Raw genomic sequence first — 17799 nt, forward strand, 5'->3', positions numbered from 1 at the left:
TCGCTATTAGCGATCATGCGAGGACGATTGGTGATGAGCCCTCCTCAAACTCTGCTCCGCCAAATTATCCCGAATAAAAAAACGATACTATAGTATGGCTATTAAAGTATTAGGTTCAAAGAGACTTTAAATCGACCAGTGTCCGCAAATTTATTCTTCTTGTTACACAAATAACATTGACCACAATATCCAAAAAACCTAATTAAAATACAATTCACGGCGCGTTAAAGTCAAGTCGGCGAGACGCCAACAACCCGAATCCCCATCTACAAAACCCATAAGACCCGTCAAAATCGTTCACGGTCCCGTTCGACAAAAGAGACCGAGCGTTTTAAACCAACACGTCCTTTGTTTCGCCGCCGTTTCGGCATCGGTCCAAAGAAACGATCCGGCGCCCCCGGAGTATCACTCTCGGACCGCCCGGGTCGAACTGCGCCGTTGACACATGTCAATCTCGCATTCTGGTGTCTGGACCACGTGTTTCGGTATGGATAGAACGTTATCTTGCGTTTCGACAGGTTAATGTGACAAGGGGTTGGCGTTTTCGAACCGTTTATCAGATATTTGCAGTGGTGTTATTATCCGTTTGCCATCTGACTTTGTGTCAAATGAAGGACGGTTAAACTGGTGAAATTTAAAATAAGTTTTATGCACATAATTAGGCATATATTTCAACGTGTTACACGTCCTTTAAACAATCCCAATTTTTCATCGAAAACCCTCAAAAAAACACCCGCAAAAAGACCCAATAAAAAGCGATATAAGGGTGGTCAACCACAGTCGTTCCGTATCATAAATAAATCGGGTACATATATTTTCCCGTCGACGAGTTTATGTTTATTCAAATGTTTTTGCCGTGAACAAATAACTCAAAAGTTTAGATTTACGGTTGGAAGTTTCAGGAGTTTGTTCAGATTTATGGCGTCGGTTTTCGGTGTTTTGCTGAAAATTTATTAGGATTATTTTAAAAGTTTATTCGGGAGTTTTATCAACATAATCTAATTATTTTCGACGTGAATATTCATCACATCATGATCGTTTATATAGGACCAGAATGTTTCCCATCGTTTAAGAAGATGGATTCTGATTCTCTGCGAAATTGAGACTTTGAATCGAAATGAACAATGAAATTAGAGTAATCATCGAGTATTAATGAAAGACGCATCTGTACATGTTCCCATACCATTAAACCTAAACGATTCGCAACGAACATCGCTATAATTTCAACATTATTTTATATTATGCAAATCCAACTGTACATAAATAACTACATATTTAAAAGTAAAAACCACGTAAACACCCTAATTACAAGCCATTTACAATCTGAAATCACGCAATGTTTTCGATCAGATTTTAAAACTCGCTGGTTAAAATTTTAATTTGCGACGGCGCCCAACGTAATTTTTATTAAACGCTATCGTTAAAATTTCTTACATTAATTATTTAAAGGTTTTCAATTTTTTCATGCTGCGCTTGAAATTAAATAAAAGGAAAAATAAATTAATTTTGGAAATGAAATTAAATCGCTTGTAAGAAATTAAAGTGCGTGTCTTAAGTATAATATAAAACTATATTTTTATTTTTAAATCACCTCAAAATATTTCCAAGTTAAGCCGGGACACAAACCCGATTGCGTTACCTTTCAGCTGTCACCGGTTGACAGATAACCTAGTGTACCACGCTTAAGTGTTAAAATTTAATTGTCGAAGTGCTTTAAACTATCAAAAAGGTAATTGAACATTTTATTCATCAATTCTATATAATTATATTATATTTTATTGATAATTAATTGGTTATATTATGTGAAGTCTGAGAAAAACCATGTTCATATGTGATTATAGGTTAGAACTTTTATTTACATTTTTTACAGCTATAAAAAACGTTTCAGTGGTAAGTCTTAATCGGGTGGTAATCCATTTAGTTTGTTTTACAATTTTACGTATTATTTATAGTAAAATCGAAAAAATATTAAAAAATTCAAGGGAACAATTGTAGTTTACACCTGGCGTCATCTGTCGGTCAATAGCGCAACTTCTAATAACCTACAGTGCAAGACGTCTCGAGGCATAAAAACATTTGCCGCCAGTTCACCAATAAAAACGGTCCGGATCAATTGATGATAAATTCAAAATTGCACGTTGAACGGTTATTATTATGGACCGTGGGCATATTATTTTTCTTTCCGATACTAAAATAAAAAAATGCGCCGTGGCTGAAAACTGCAAACTGCACGTTGTAATTTCGATATCAGATTGAAAATTACTATTTTGTGGAAATTAAGTTGCAGTCGCGTAATGTCTGTTATTATTTCCGTTTCTGTTTTGTTGTTGTGTGTGTGCAGGTCGTAATTTGAATGCGAAAAAATGCTTTTCGGGCTAAATGCCGTGTTTTCGAATAATTTCGCATCTGTGCTCGCGAATGAATAACTAACTGTAAAGTCCACTTAATCAATAGGAATGGGCGCTTATAAATTATTATATTATTTTACAGTTATTTTATCCTCGAAACTAGAATGGATATTAACTTTTTATATCGTGTTTCAGATGCCACCGAAAAAAGTAGCAGAACCGGAAAGAAAACCGCTGATCGGACGCGTCGGCACCAATCTGCGAGTGGGCATCGTCGGCGTCCCCAACGTGGGCAAGTCCACGTTTTTCAACGTCCTCACAAAGAGCGCCGTCGCTGCAGAGAACTTCCCCTTCTGTACCATCAAACCTAATGAAAATAAGTATCCCTTTTTTATCTCATTCTTTAGTCATTTGTTTAATTAAAATTTGATTTTTATTGTTATTATTACCATTATCGAAATGATTATGTCAAAGTTGTCGTGCAACGCTCTCACAAAAGGTCCGAAATTCCTTCTGGCCGATGACACTGATTTCCAATGCAAACAAACCGTCTTAAGCTTGAGGAAGAACCTCCCCATTCTACCTAACTATCAGAAACCGAAAGAGGAAAAGTCATACTCGTTGGACAACCAATGGTATCCCCACTGCAACAGCTATTACAATTATACAGAAGATGTGGACGCCTTCGCCCGCGTCCACCACCTTTTGAACAGAAAACCGTCCATTCTCTCCTTAAATTTATCCGAAGCGGACGACTTAAGTCACTTGGGCACGTACACCGAACGTGACGCCCAACTCAGATACTTGTCCACAAATCCGGTGAGTTTTTTGATAATGGGCAAGCCAGAAATCGGGCAGGAGAGTCTTGGCAGAAAACTGGCTGATTACTGGGGTTGCGTCTATTTGGATCCCGAAGTTCTTATCGAAGACGAGATTGTGAGCGGTTCCAGAGCCGGCCAATGCATCGAGTTTAATTTGCGTTGCGGTCGAGCTATCGGTATTGACGTTATTTTAAGACTGTTGGAGAAACGGGTCAAAACTCAAACAATAGAGCATCGGGGTTTTGTGCTGGTCGGTCTTCCGGTTATTCCCAACGAGTTGTATCGGGAGGATCCGGTGTCTTCAGAGGCGGCTATATTTACGGTGAAAGACATCTTCGATGATTTACTAGAGGCGACGATAGAAATAGGGGTAGCCCCCAGCAAGCCCCATGTATCCATTTCATCGAAAGTTAAGGTGAAGGATATGGAGGACTTGGAAGGAGAGGAAATGATGGAGATGGTTGGAGAAGAAGCGACTATAAAAGCCTCTTCAGTAAGGACAGACTACTCAGACGACGCTACTGTTATGTTAAATCGTGAAAAAATGGATTTAGGTTCGGTCTCTTACAGCATCTGCAACGAACCGGAGATCGGCACCAATTTTGAAGAACAATTAAACTTTATTTTTAATCTATTTCAAGAACCGTTTATGTTTGTCTACATAACTTGTCCGATGGCTGACGTTATCATGAAACGAAGTCGGTATCGGTACAGTGTTCGCACTCATGAAAATTTAGATTTGCTCAAAGACAAAATCGATCAGCAAAATCCACTTATCGAACAACTCGTTCTATTGCCACGCCATTTTCCGGTGAACGTCCAAAGTCAACTAGATAATTATCGGTCGATCGCTGCTAGTGCGATAGACAGAAGAGTACTTTTGCATAATCCGCAGTATTACCTCCGGTTAGACGGTAGAGTTTTCCCCAGTAAAATGTACCAAATCGTTCTCGCCAAACTGGAAATCCTTCCTCTTACCAAACCGTTAATACCGCTGAATCTCAGCCAGATGAAAGATGAAATGACCGTTCTACTGGGTGAAGACCTGGGTAAACCGGACGATTCCAAGTGGGAAGTTACACCCGAAGAACGTTTCAAGGAACTGCGAACTTTCAACACACCGGGAAATCCATTTGAGTGGGGTGTTTCGGACTGGGGAATGCTGTGTCCCGTTTCGATGAAAGAAGGAAATTACACTAGAGGCAGTTCGCGATTCGCCACTCAGTTCATGAACAAAATTTTCTTCCTGCACGACGACGAGGCCTTCTACAAGTTCTACAAGAATCCACGGCCGTATCTCCTGCCCCCTTTTCCTAAAAGCAGCTGCAGACTGTGCGTGTTCGGGGCTAAACTCACTGGAAAAACGGAAATAAGCAAATGTCTCGCCTACCTTCTAAACGGAATAGTACTGTCGCAAAGTAATATGAAAAGAAGATACATGCTCACGCACTTGGAAGACGAAAGGGAACGGTTGCGACAGATGGCCCTGGCCGAAGGGATGCGAATCCTCGACGAAAAGCGGCAAGAAGCCTTGGAAGAACGCAATGCGATCTTAAAAAAACAGCTGGAGAAATGGCATGAAGCACTGAATGATACACTGCTGCCGTTCATCAAGTTGCTCGAAAAGATGGAGGCGGATAGGAAGGCACTCGAACTATCGCCTTTTCCGATGCAGTACAAGCCGGACGAAGGTGAATCGGGAGCACTGCTGGCCGAGATGCGGAACAAAGTGGCGCAATTGCAGATTCCCGAACACGAGGAGGTTGATTTTTACATTAAAATAGTGAACGACGAAAACATGAAATTGAAGTACACACCGTCGCATCTAAAGAGACCTGGTGTGGCCAAGCCGGCGACCGTGACCGATAAGTTCGTTATTGCGTACGCGGATCGATTTATGTCTAGGTTTAATATGAATGATTTTGAAATATCACAAGAAGATGTGCAGACAATGTTCACCAGTAGTATTAGAGAGGCAGAGGAATTTAACGTTTCTCAAGGCGGTAACAAGGGGGGCTGGATAATCGATGACATGCCTGCTGATTTGGAATTGCTGGAAGGCATCGCCGAAGAATACGTGCCCGATGACGTCATCATCATGAATCCATCCAGTTACATGTCTGTAGATGAATTTAAAAAAAGACACAGCAGAGTTTTCAGACAATACAGAGATTTATTTTTGGAGACGGGAAGAATCGACGCTGCATGGAGGTGTCCAGAAGAAGAAACTATTCCGATTGAATATGTAGTTCAGGATATGGTGCACGGGCTCATTGACAATCTTTCTGAAGAACCGGAAGAGGATATATACATGTATGAGGATTACAAGGCGGTTATCGATGAATACAAACCAGTAATAGAAAAACTGAGGGAGTATTTTCTGTCTAAAAACATACACCCTATCGAAATAGACTCAACAGCCAAACCGATGAGGGACGTACTGTCAGAAGCTATGGAACGCTTCGAGAACAAAAGCAAACCAGCTCCTAAAATACTAACGGAAGAGGAACGCGCCGAGGAGAAGAAGATGTTCATGGATCAGTTTGGAGAAACTGGCGAAGGCGAAGGTGGAGGTGGCTCATTTAATGACATTCAAAACGAAATTTTTCAGAAGAACAGGCGATACGGCAACACCTCGTTCTACTGTCCGGTTTCTTTCAAGGAAAATAACGTATTATGGCGTGGGAAAGAAGAGTTTGCGGTAAAATTCATTGGGAAAATATATTTGATGTCTTGCCAAAAAGACATGGACAAGTTTATGTACAAACCTAGGTTCTATACTACTTTTGGGACGCACATCACTTCTTATCCGCCGCTAAGAGTCTGCATAGTTGGTTTGGACTGGATTACCAACAGTTTGGCAAACTCTTACATCACCTCTAACTTAGGTTTGATTCCAGTTAATTACACTGTTTGTTTAAAGAAGGTGTTTGAGTTGTCCGAGGATGCGGAGTTGTTGCATTTCATTCGACAGAGCAGTAACGTAGATCATCCGATTTCCAAGTACCTGACTTTGAACGAGCCACTAGATCACGAAGACATTAAAAACATTTTAGACAAATGTTGGCATCAGTTTCCATTTACCGAATGCGGATTTGTATTGGAGAGTTTTCCGCGGCGTACTTGTGACGTGGAAATGATGATTGAACACAAATTCATACCTGACGTGGTGCTTTGTGTGACCGGAGATGAGGACAAGTTACGAGAACGGTTCCGCCAAATTTACATAGAAATGTATACGATGAAATATACGAAAATGTGTACCGATATTGAGGAATACAATAAAGAAGTTTTGGATGCGTGGCGTGCGGCGAGAGATTCTAGGTTAATCGAACTTAACGAGGCAAAAAAGGAGGAAAGATATTTGTCGAAACTCGAGGATGACGATGCTAAAAGTCAAGTTAGTTATGACTCGGTGGGAGAACAAGAGGACTTGCTCGAAATCGAAGCTATATTGGACGAGGAGTTTCCTGAACCGGAGCTACAACGCGTGCCCGAAAGCTACACAAATCTAATACAAGATATTGAAAATATTTACGTTGAAGACTTCAATTTGGAATTAACCAATTTGTTGAACATTAAGAGAATGTGCCAGGAGGAGAATATACCTTGGATCGATATACAGATGGATTTTGGGAAGCCGGAGAAAACGAAAATGGCCATATTGAGGGCTGGTAACAAACTTGGCACTTCAAGAAAATGTATCTTCGACAGGGTTTACGATGTATCCATGGAAACAGCTGACAAGCTTTTGCGATGCGGTTATGTCTTTTTGAGTAAATTTGGTAAAACATGTCCGGTCCAGTATTACAAAGGAGTCAACCCGATCCAAATGTACTATGTTGGAAAAACATACGGAAATTTGTTTCCGGTAATACACAGAAACTACGTTTATTTTTTATACAAAGAACGAAGTGTGGAGTTGTTCAAAGAGAATCCACTATTGTACATCAACAATGATTTTAACTCTCCCTTAACACCTTACAGAGTCTCCATAATCGGACCCGTAAAGTGCGGTAAAACTACTTTGTCCGAACGTTTAACCAACAACTTCTGCTTTAAATACGTAACGAGAGGACGCTCGATTAGATACGTTTTAGAAACGATGCCCTATTGCGAACTGGCCAAAAGCATGGAAAGACTCCTACGCAAAGGGGAGGAACTGACGGACGAGATGGTGATGCAATCGGTGGCGGCTCTTTGCATAAGCAAGAAAAGCGTGTCGCAGGGCATGGTCTTCGATGGTTTTCCCAACTACATTAAGGAAGTGGAACAACTAGCATACTTAGGAATCGTGCCCCATTTGATACTTGATCTTCAAGCATCTGAAGTAAAGATCATGGAATGTTTGCATTCGGAGACGTCCGTTGCTCCGTTATACAGCGATCGATTTATCATGAGGATTTACAGAGAATGTTCCAAGTTCACGCAGGACTTCCGCGATTGGTTGGACAGGGAGTACCAGAACAGAGCCAAGCTGTCGACGCATAACTTGTGGCGGCTGTGGCAAGACGCTTATGCCTTGGTGACCGCCGTCACTTCAGAAATAAAACATTATTACAAGCACGCCAACGACGACTGGCCTTTAAGGGTCTCCAACATGCTGGTTACACCCATAGAGTTCTTGGAGCGACAGAGCAAATATAAAGATTATTGTCCAGTTTGCATTTCCAGAAACGAATTGTGCACCAGCGGGTTTCCGCCTGACAGAACAGGGTTGGTGCAATACAAGAGCCATTATTACTGGTTATGTCAGAAAGATATAGAGACATTTTTGAAGTGTCCGGAGTGCTTTTTTGCACCCTACAATCCGTATCGCCTACCGGTCGACTTACCAGAACGCATCGCCATCATGGAGGTACCCGATAACGTTTTTAGTAAGGGTAATTGCGTAGTGTGTCCCGGAGTGGTGCACGGTTGCATCATCCTCGCCGTCTCCTACAAGGATCGCGTCTACCTTTTCGACAAGGTGGAGTGCATGGAACAGTTCATGAGGAAGCCATTTGACTTTGGGTTTAGGGAGAAAGTCAAGGAAGACCAGGGATTCCCTGCATTAAATTACGAGGACCTTCCGGTGTTAGGGATGCTGGAGCAGTATGTGGCGAAAGATTTAGTTAAGGCGGTGTGCCACTTGACCAAACTAAGACCGGTCGTGCCCGGACTGTCCATCCAACAATCGGCGGCAATTTGTATGGGGGTATTTTTGAAGTACGAACTCGGCTTAGATTCGGATGCTTGTAAACAGCTTTGCCTTCCGGGTTATACAAAATTTTACGATAGAGTGAAGAAGTTGGAGCGTAATGTGAAGAAATTGAAGACCATCATTAATCCGTATTTATATTACGATGAAATTTTACCGAAGTACGAATCACCAGTGTCTAGCGTTACCGTTACTTCTTCATCAAGCTCTATCACTACTATAGTTGGGGACATTTTAAATCAGATCGTCTCTGATCTCAAGTCAGAAGTGAACGACGATCAGTATAGCAGATCGGAATTTTAGATCTTATATTAATTAAGGCTGTTGTATTAAAATATTATTATCGATTATTATGATGTTTTATTGTGATATTTTGTTTTAGCACGTAGGGTAGCTGTTCCGGACGCCCGGTTTGATTATCTTTGTGATTTCTTCAAACCTGCCAGGTAGATTAAAATTATTTTTTAATTTCAATTATTGTGTATGGATTTGATGTGGATAATTTGAATTTCCTAAATTACACATAACTTGGTGGTTTAATCAATTATTATTAAATTATTTCAAGAATTTGGACCAGGTTTTGTTTTTCTAGACGCCATGGTGTCGGAGAAGAATGACAAGCTTTTGACAAAAAATTTATTCGACGGTGAAAACCGTTCATAGATCAAGGGAGAACTGGCCGAATGTAGCATTTAATATTCTGGGTCGTTGACACTCAGATTTTTGAAATAATTGAAATTGTCCACTTCAAAAGAATGTACAATATATAATACACTATTACAAGAAATAAACCCAGTACCTATAATTTTGAATATATTTTTCTTATTTAAGTAAATAGTACATTGAATGTATTAACTTAGAAACATCTTCGTGTGTAAATGTTTTTAGAAGTTATTTGAATTTAAAATATACCGATTCTGGTGAATTAGTACAACAGGATCTCTACAGAGGGCCGTTTCGTTGAAACTCATTTATCATCCCCATTTTCTTTTTAATTTTTTCTAATCATCAAAATGCAACGGCACTCTAAACATTTAACTCGACATGAGTGTACCCAAGGATAATGCACGACCACACACAACCTTTGTTGACCGAAATTATCTTGTTGGGATTAATGCTATGATCTGGCCAGCTCGCAATCCAGACCTTAACCCAATAGATCATATCTTTGAGATTCTTGGGAGACGTTTCCTTAAATCTTGACCATCCTAACCGTTCGAATAGTTAAGTAAATAATTATAAATTATAAATTATAAATTATAAATTATAAATTATAAATTATAAATTATAAATTATAAATTATAAATTATAAATTATAAATTATAAATTATAAATTATAAATTATAAATTATAAATTATAAATTATAAATTATAAATTATAAATTATAAATTATAAATTATCAATTATCAATTATTAATTATTAATTATTAATTTTAATTATTAATTAAATTATAAATTAATTATAAATAGTATATTATTTAAATTAAAGGAATGTTCACAATTAACGATAACAACTCTTTCGGAAGGAAAATAGCTTAGTTATCTCCTGATGAAGCTTCTGATATCAAATCATCTATAACCTTTTAGTCATTTGAGCAATATTTTTCAACAAATAATTTCAGTATACTAGGTCCAACGATTAGAAGACTATAACATATTTAAATTCTCCTTATTTTTTTCTGAAAAATACTTGTAAAATATCTCAGCATATTAGAGGTCGAAATATTCCATATTAAGTTCAATTTTTTATTTTTTTATAATCGTAAAATTTTGTTAATTTTTATTTTTTTAAGATTTATTGTAAGAATTATAAATAACATATTTCTAAATAAATATACAATACAAATAATGTATACGTTTATTTTACCCGTTTTCAGAAAATTTTAATAATTATTATTATTGGACTGGTGTGTTAATTTTTTGGAACAGGGTATTTGTAGACTTAAATTCATCATAAAACTTGGTATTAATTAGTTTTACTGTAGCAGTTAGATTTAAATTGAAGTGAAAATATTCAAATATCCAAACAGCAAAAGGGTTTTCTGAATATAATTTTAACAATGGGGTAATTTGTCTGCGCGACCCCGAAACAGCGGGCGAGATGGGCAATTTGTGGGCGCCGCATGGGCGCTGGGAACGATCTGTAAAAACCAGACCGAAGTGTCCTAATGCCGCCTATAATTTCACTTTTCTACATAAAAAATCCCCGTACTCGACTTAATCGCTCCGTTTAAGGGTAAATTGATAGTGTCGGCGTCGTTTTCGAATTAATGCGACCAAATATTGGTCCTCGGTCTGCGGTTAATGATCGTCGGTTTATTAAATTTCGAAATTCCGTCGCGCGAGTTATTCGAGGAATTTTTACTCGGGTGTATCGTCCGCGTTTGATAATATTTTTCTTGTGTCTCGTCACAGAAGTTTAATCACCTTCGACGCCGGTACGATTCGCAACGCCTAAATCGACATTTAATCGTCTAATGTCAGAAAAGCAAGTAGACTGTCGGCTGGCGGTCATTTATTGCGTGTCAATATTAGAACTAAACGGTCGCTTATCGAAACAGACATTCGGAAAATGAATTCAATTATCCGATGGGCCGGGGGCGAGGCACGAATCCGTCGGTGCAGGTAAGGTAAATATCGGAATTGGGAAATCGTAATTTCCTAGATTGATACGCAGACAGTTCCATTAATGTCCGTCGGCTTTTCGCAAAATTGCCTCGGGCTGTTGTGTCATTTTGCCGCGTTTAAAAACGAAAACTACCAGTAATAACAGAATGGGTACCGAATTAGACAAATTGACTTGGTACTAAGTGGTTGAAACCCCGTAATTTGTCGCGATTTACCAATTTATCGGTCACGCTAGAACAATCAAGGAAAACCAATACATTAAAATGATATTTTTCAGTAAGGTGCCCGCAATTTTGAACGTCGTGGACATCGCCGGTTTGGTAAGAGGCGCGTCCGAAGGACAAGGTCTTGGAAACGATTTTCTGTCACACATCAGCGCTTGCGATGCAATTTTCCACCTGTGCAGTAAGTTTTTCCACTAAAATAGAATAACGTGTGTGTAATGTAAAATTTACATTTTAAAGGGGCCTTTGAAGATGACGATGTTACACACGTGGAAGGCGACGTTAATCCTGTCAGGGATTTGGAGATAATCGGCGAAGAATTGCGACTAAAGGACGAGGAAACTTTAATGAAGGCTCTGGAGAAGATGGAGAAAACCGTCGGTCGTGGAGGAGACAAAAAGCTTAAACCAGAATATGTAAGAAAATATACGTTACACTGGTTTACAAATGATGTTCTGAACACGCAAATCATATTCATTTTTACTTCAGTAAAATCATAGGTTGGGCCATCTACCGTTTGCAATTTTAAAACCCAAATTTTTCGTTATAAAATATAAAATATGAAATATGAAATATGAAATATGAAATATGAAATATGAAATATGAAATATGAAATATGAAATATGAAATATGAAATATGAAATATGAAATATGAAATATGAAATATGAAATATGAAATATGAAATTATGAAATATCAAATACGAAATTATGAAATAATGAAATATCAAATATGAAATATATGAAATATTTGAAATATATGAAATATATAAAATATATGAAATATATAGAATATATAGAATACATGAAATATATATGAAATATATAAAATATACAAAATATAAAATAAAGGGTGGGCCATCTACCGTTTGCAATTTTATAACGTAAATTTTTCATGGCCACCCGTTACATTGATAGCAAATTTGTATTTTCAGTATATTACTTTAATTAAAGGGATGTTCACAATTAATGGTAACATTTCTATCGGAAGGAAAATAGATTGGTTTCTTCTTCAGATATCAAATTATCTTTAACCTTTTAGTCAATATATAAAATGTATAAAATACGTAAAACATATAAAATTCATAAAACATAAAATATTTAAAATATATAAAATATATGGCCCACCCGTTACATTGATAGCAGCAAATTTGTATTTTATTTTAATTAAAGGGATGTTCACAATTAACGGTTACATTTCTATCGGAAGAAAAATAGCTTAGTTATCTCCTGATGAAACTTTGAGCAATATTTTTCATCAACAAATAATTTTAGTTTTAAATTGATTGTTTATGTTGAATAAAAAATTGCTTTAGGAGGTATTTTTTTTTCTGAAAAATACTTGTAAAATATCCCACCACTGGCATTAATTTATTCATTGGTGTACCGCGGGGGTTCACAGCCCGGACCACACGCAACGCATGCGCCACGCTAATTTACATAGAATTCGTCATTGTGCCCAAAAAATCGTCGAATCATTCCGTTCGAACATTCAATCATCCTTGTTAAATGTAAATTCGGACTAATTGTGACTGGAAATCTCTCCTCTAATCAATTAAACACGTTTCGTTATTCCATCAACGAAACGCGACGGGGTGTATTTTATTTATTTTGTAAGGCGCGCGTCCGGCACGCGGTTTTCGGTCCCGATAGACGACGGACCGGGGCGGTAAAGGGGCGGCACTCGCCGCACGACTCCCCAGGCGTTAATGGCACCTCCAAACTATCAAAATTTATCGGCTCTTAATCGCGATGAACATGTCGCTTTTTATTATTGTTGCCATCATGAATTTTTATATTTATTACCTGACTGAACAACTATTAATAATACAAGTTTACGATAATACGAGTGTTCTGTACATCAAAATCTTATTAATTTCTTTTTTATTTGGACTATTCACCTAAATTAGGGTTTCTCAAACTGGGAAATGCGTCTAATATGCCAATTCATTTATTTTGGAGGGATAGTGACTTTAACTTCAAGTTTAGACTTGGGTTTGGACTGATCTATTTCTTACCTCTATGTAAGGTCGCGTATTAAACTTATTCACGGTTCAGGTCAAAATATCTCTTATAAAAAATTGAGTTTGCTTAAGATAAAACGCCGTTAAACGTTTTCTGTATTAATTTTTAATCACCAACATTGTATCATTAGATGCCCTTGTTCTTTATCTTGTACAACTCTAATGATTTGATAAGAATAAACAAATGTTCTTAATTATTTTAGAAACACACTTTCGGAAAACGGTTTTTTACTAATCCGAGATAAATACATATAAATATGTATAGATTTAATGTCTATACTTCATTATCTTATTTTGAACTCATTTGGCTCATTACTGGCCAAATTTAATATATTTTTGATCTTGTTTATCGTGATGGTAAACTATCATTTGACAAACCAGGTTTATTGTTTATAAATGTGAAAAAATGGGGAAAAAAATAACATGTATTAAAAAAATAAGTTTTTATTTGATTTATCAGGAGGTACTAGATTCATATCTATGGGTTATTCGTAAAATAGCTCTTTTTACAATAAAATAAAAGCATTCATTTTGATTTGTTGTCTGTGATTTTTAATTCTAAAAGTCGGAAAATATTGAAAAATTGCTTTTTTCGTTATGGATTTATATAATGGAATAAAATATTAGTTTGATCTTTTCTCTATAATTCATAGACTAAAATACTAAAAAAATACCGTTGTTACAGATCAAAATACGGCATTATGGAATATAAAATATAAAATATAAAATATAAAATATAAAATATAAAATATAAAATATAAAATATAAAATATAAAATATAAAATATAAAATATAAAATATAAAATATAAAATATAAAATATAAAATATAAAATATAAAATATAAAATATAAAATATAAAATATAAAATATAAAATATAAAATATAAAATATAAAATATAAAATATAAAATATAAAATATAAAATATAAAATATAAAATATAAAATATAAAATATAAAATATAAAATATAAAATATAAAATATAAAATATAAAATATAAAATATAAAATATAAAATATAAAATATAAAATATAAAATATAAAATATAAAATATAAAATATAAAATATAAAATATAAAATATAAAATATAAAATATAAAATATAAAATATAAAATATAAAATATAAAATATAAAATATAAAATATAAAATATAAAATATAAAATATAAAATAAACATAAAACATAAAATTTAAAATTTAAAATTTAAAATGTAAAATATTATAAAATATATAAAAAATACAAAATATATAAAATGTATAAAATATATAAAATGTATAAAATATGTAAAATATATAAAATATAAAAATATATAAAATATGTAAAATGTATAAAATATAAAATAAGAAATTAAAACACATGGCCACTAACATTCTGTTTTTATTAGTCCGAGATAAATACTTATTATATATTACATTTGGTACTGGCTAAATTGAATATATTTTTGATCTTGTTTATTGAGATCATAAACTATTATTTGACAAACCAGGTATTATTGCTTATAAATGTGAAAAATGAGGGAAAAATGACATGTATTAAAAAAATAAGTTTTTATTTCCTTTCTTGTCAGGAGGTACTAGATTCATGTCTATGGGCTCAAAATATTCATAAAATAGCCTTTTTTACATTCAAATGAAAGTATTCATTTTGATTTGTTGTCTGTGATTTTTAGTACTAAAAACGGAAAATGTTGAAAAATTACTTTTTCATTTTCAATTACTTATAATTACCGTGCTAACATAGTTATAGATTCATATAATGGTTTAAAATGTTAGTTTTATCTTTTATCCATAATTTACAGACTAAAATACTATTAAAAAACCATTGTTACAGATCAAAATACGTCAATATGGACTCAAACGTTGTAAATAAATTTTAAAATCTATTAATTTTTTTTAATTCTACGTAAAATTTTGCTGGAGAAAGTTTATTTTTCGTGCTGTCATTTTTTTTTATAAATTAGTATTCAGAGAACAAATTTCACATGGATTCGAATTGTTTCAGGACACATTGCACAAGATCAAGGGTGTGTTGGTGGACGAGAAGAAGCACATCAGATTCGAAGATTGGGACGCGAAGGACGTGAGTATGCCCTCTAATGATACTTATACGATTTCGAAACGATTCAACTGTCACGTCTTCGAATGATGAATCGAGTACTTTTGACCCAGTCATCGCGGACCTGTTTCGTTTTCGTTGTCGCACCCGCTGCGTGTCTTATACGCATCGGTGTCACAATGGAGATCGACGGGGTGGCGATATTATTATGCCACATTAGCGCGATGCGACGAGTCATCATGTCTTCAAATTGAATCGCACCGTTCCGTTCAATGGTGTGGTTTATAATATGGCTGATACCATCTCGGTCGTTCCAAGCGGAATTAATTATTATTGTGGGGTTATTTTGAGAAATTGTCACGTTGTTTTGTCACTTTCAGATCGAAGTTTTGAACAAGTATTTGTTCCTGACGTCGAAGCCCGCTCTTTACTTGGTCAATCTCACCGAAAAGGACTACATTAAGAAGAAGAACAAGTGGTAGGTTTTACCCTGAACCAGTTACACCGTATGTTCCTCCAATTAAAATCCAATTACAAACAATCTCCCGTCTCGTTTTGCTTTTGCGGTTTTGTCTACTGACAGAATGTTACGCCAGCATGTACATTTATTTACAGTTAACTAACCCACTTTTTCAGGTTGATTAAGATTAAGGAATGGGTTGACAAGAACGATCCTGGTGCGCTCATCATCCCGTTCTCAGGCGCGTTCGAACACAAGCTGGTCGAGGAGTACGAGGATCCAGCTTTGAGGAAGAAGTTTTTGGAAGACCAGGGCACCACCAGGTAATAAAATGTTGTGGTAATAAAATCGTAAGACGTAATAACAGTAATTTTTGCCAATACACGATTGCGACACAGGTAGACCGTTTTACAGACATAAGTAAATGCATCTTGAAACGGTCCCGTACACGTAAGCTGGTATAATTTGCGCGAATGTCCCAACACGTTTTTATGTCTCCTAAGTATAGTTCGAAAATTGATGGGCCCAGTCTAGTTTGTCTATAATGAAAGCGTCACGTAAATTGCCGGTGTCGCCCCGGTAAAACAGTAATCATGGCGGGCCCGGGCGAACCTCAGGGCACCGTTCCCGGACTGTTATTTTCGTCTATTAAACCTAACGACCGAATGACAAATCCGTTTTTCGAATCGGTCCCTTTTTCTTCGCCCATAATTGCCGGGTCCGTGCGTATCCATTCATGGTGGATTCTTCTTGCGCAATTATTCGTCATTAAGTCGTTGTTTTTTATTGTTGTGAATTGGCTTGATTTCGGGTCATTCTCGGCAATAAAACTCCCGGTGAACCCATTAATGTTTCGGGTCCATTTCATTTGGTCATTAGATGAATGAATGGAAAGTGACCCACCCCTTCGCAAAAATTAAATCGTAGACGGACGATCAATTAGCGGCAGGCCTGAAAGACTTTTAGGATCGAATTGAATGATAGTAATAATTTGTTTTTATTGTTCGCAGCGCTCTGGACAAAATTGTAGTGCAGGGGTATAAGGCTCTGCAATTGGAGTATTTCTTCACAGCTGGACCAGATGAAGTCAAAGCATGGACCATCCAAGTAAGTTAATTACTATAAATTACAGTTTTAAGGAACAATAAGCATCGGGCATATAGGGAAAAAATGAGATTTGAGAGAGTTATTACGCTAGGCGAAACGGAAAACGATTCAGCAAACTAAAATGTATTCTTGCCGGAACGATTCGAATTTACATAAGCGTCCAACTTGTCCCGATTAGGCGCGTCTGGTAATTTTTGCGGCAATTTGCCGAGTCCTTACGTATTCCGGCGGCACATCTCCCGACGCCGGCGAAATTTGAATGCTTTCGCGGAAAATAAAAGGCCCCTCCATTATGCGAGTCACAAAAATACAAATTGTCCCCAGCGTTCTGCCCTGAAATTCCGGACGATTTGCATAAGAATGACTGTAACATCACATCATTCCACTTTTCTTTGTATATCGACGTTTTTGAAACATATTCACAAGTGGTACATTTTAAAGTTTGATTAATTTTCAGAAAGGAACAAAGGCGCCACAGGCGGCCGGCAGGATACACACGGACTTCGAAAAGGGTTTCATAATGGCGGAAGTTATGAAGTTCGCCGATTTTAAGGAGGAAGGTTCGGAGGCCGCATGTAAGGCGGCTGGTAAATACCGACAGCAAGGCAGGAATTACGTTGTAGAAGATGGTGATATTATTTTCTTCAAGTTCAACGCGGGTGCCGGACTGAAGGACGCCAAAAAGAAGTGATTGACATTGTCCGTGACGCTCTGCGTCATGGTTTATCTTTACGTGAACATGATATTCTTTTATACCAGTTTGAATTGTTGATCTAATTGTTTTGCATTTAATTTAATGATTAATTAATAAACTATTCTGGTTCTCGATCACCCGTTTTTTCTTAACTGACAATTTATCTGTTTTGCATTTTATACCTTTGATTAGTTAATAAATTATTATAATTCATTATTTGTTTTATTTTTTAATTACAAA

At 36.2% G+C, this 17799-nt stretch overlaps 2 protein-coding genes across 2 annotated transcripts; both read left to right on the forward strand.

The window, feature by feature from the left end:
* The first annotated feature begins 1639 nt into the window (after window positions 1-1639).
* On the forward strand, window positions 1640-17693 carry LOC109598137 (obg-like ATPase 1). The gene is made up of 10 exons (XM_049967091.1): window positions 1640-1729; window positions 2544-2728; window positions 8759-8815; window positions 11276-11403; window positions 11463-11638; window positions 15245-15322; window positions 15679-15776; window positions 15935-16081; window positions 16769-16865; window positions 17323-17693. Exons 2-10 carry the CDS (start codon window positions 2544-2546, stop codon window positions 17554-17556), a joined length of 1200 nt encoding a protein of 399 aa, XP_049823048.1. The 5' UTR covers window positions 1640-1729; the 3' UTR covers window positions 17557-17693.
* LOC126265493 (adenylate kinase 9-like) lies at window positions 2741-8719 on the forward strand. Its single transcript, XM_049967089.1, has one exon. The coding sequence runs from the start codon at window positions 2808-2810 to the stop codon at window positions 8670-8672; it is 5865 nt and encodes a 1954-aa protein (XP_049823046.1). The 5' UTR covers window positions 2741-2807; the 3' UTR covers window positions 8673-8719.
* Window positions 17694-17799: the final 106 nt, after the last annotated feature.

This window comes from Aethina tumida, chromosome 5, assembly GCF_024364675.1.
Source record: "Aethina tumida isolate Nest 87 chromosome 5, icAetTumi1.1, whole genome shotgun sequence".
Classification (NCBI taxonomy): Eukaryota; Metazoa; Arthropoda; class Insecta; order Coleoptera; family Nitidulidae; genus Aethina; species Aethina tumida.

Bases quoted from the DNA above. Each gene is read 5' to 3' on its own strand.
- LOC109598137 (XM_049967091.1), top strand. From the start codon at position 2,544: ATGCCACCGAAAAAAGTAGCAGAACCGGAAAGAAAACCGCTGATCGGA. The intron at 8,816-11,275 runs GTAGATTAAAAT...GATATTTTTCAG, and splicing joins GATTTCTTCAAACCTGCCAG to TAAGGTGCCCGCAATTTTGA. The intron at 15,777-15,934 runs GTAGGTTTTACC...CCACTTTTTCAG, and splicing joins ATTAAGAAGAAGAACAAGTG to GTTGATTAAGATTAAGGAAT.
- LOC126265493 (XM_049967089.1), top strand. From the start codon at position 2,808: ATGATTATGTCAAAGTTGTCGTGCAACGCTCTCACAAAAGGTCCGAAA.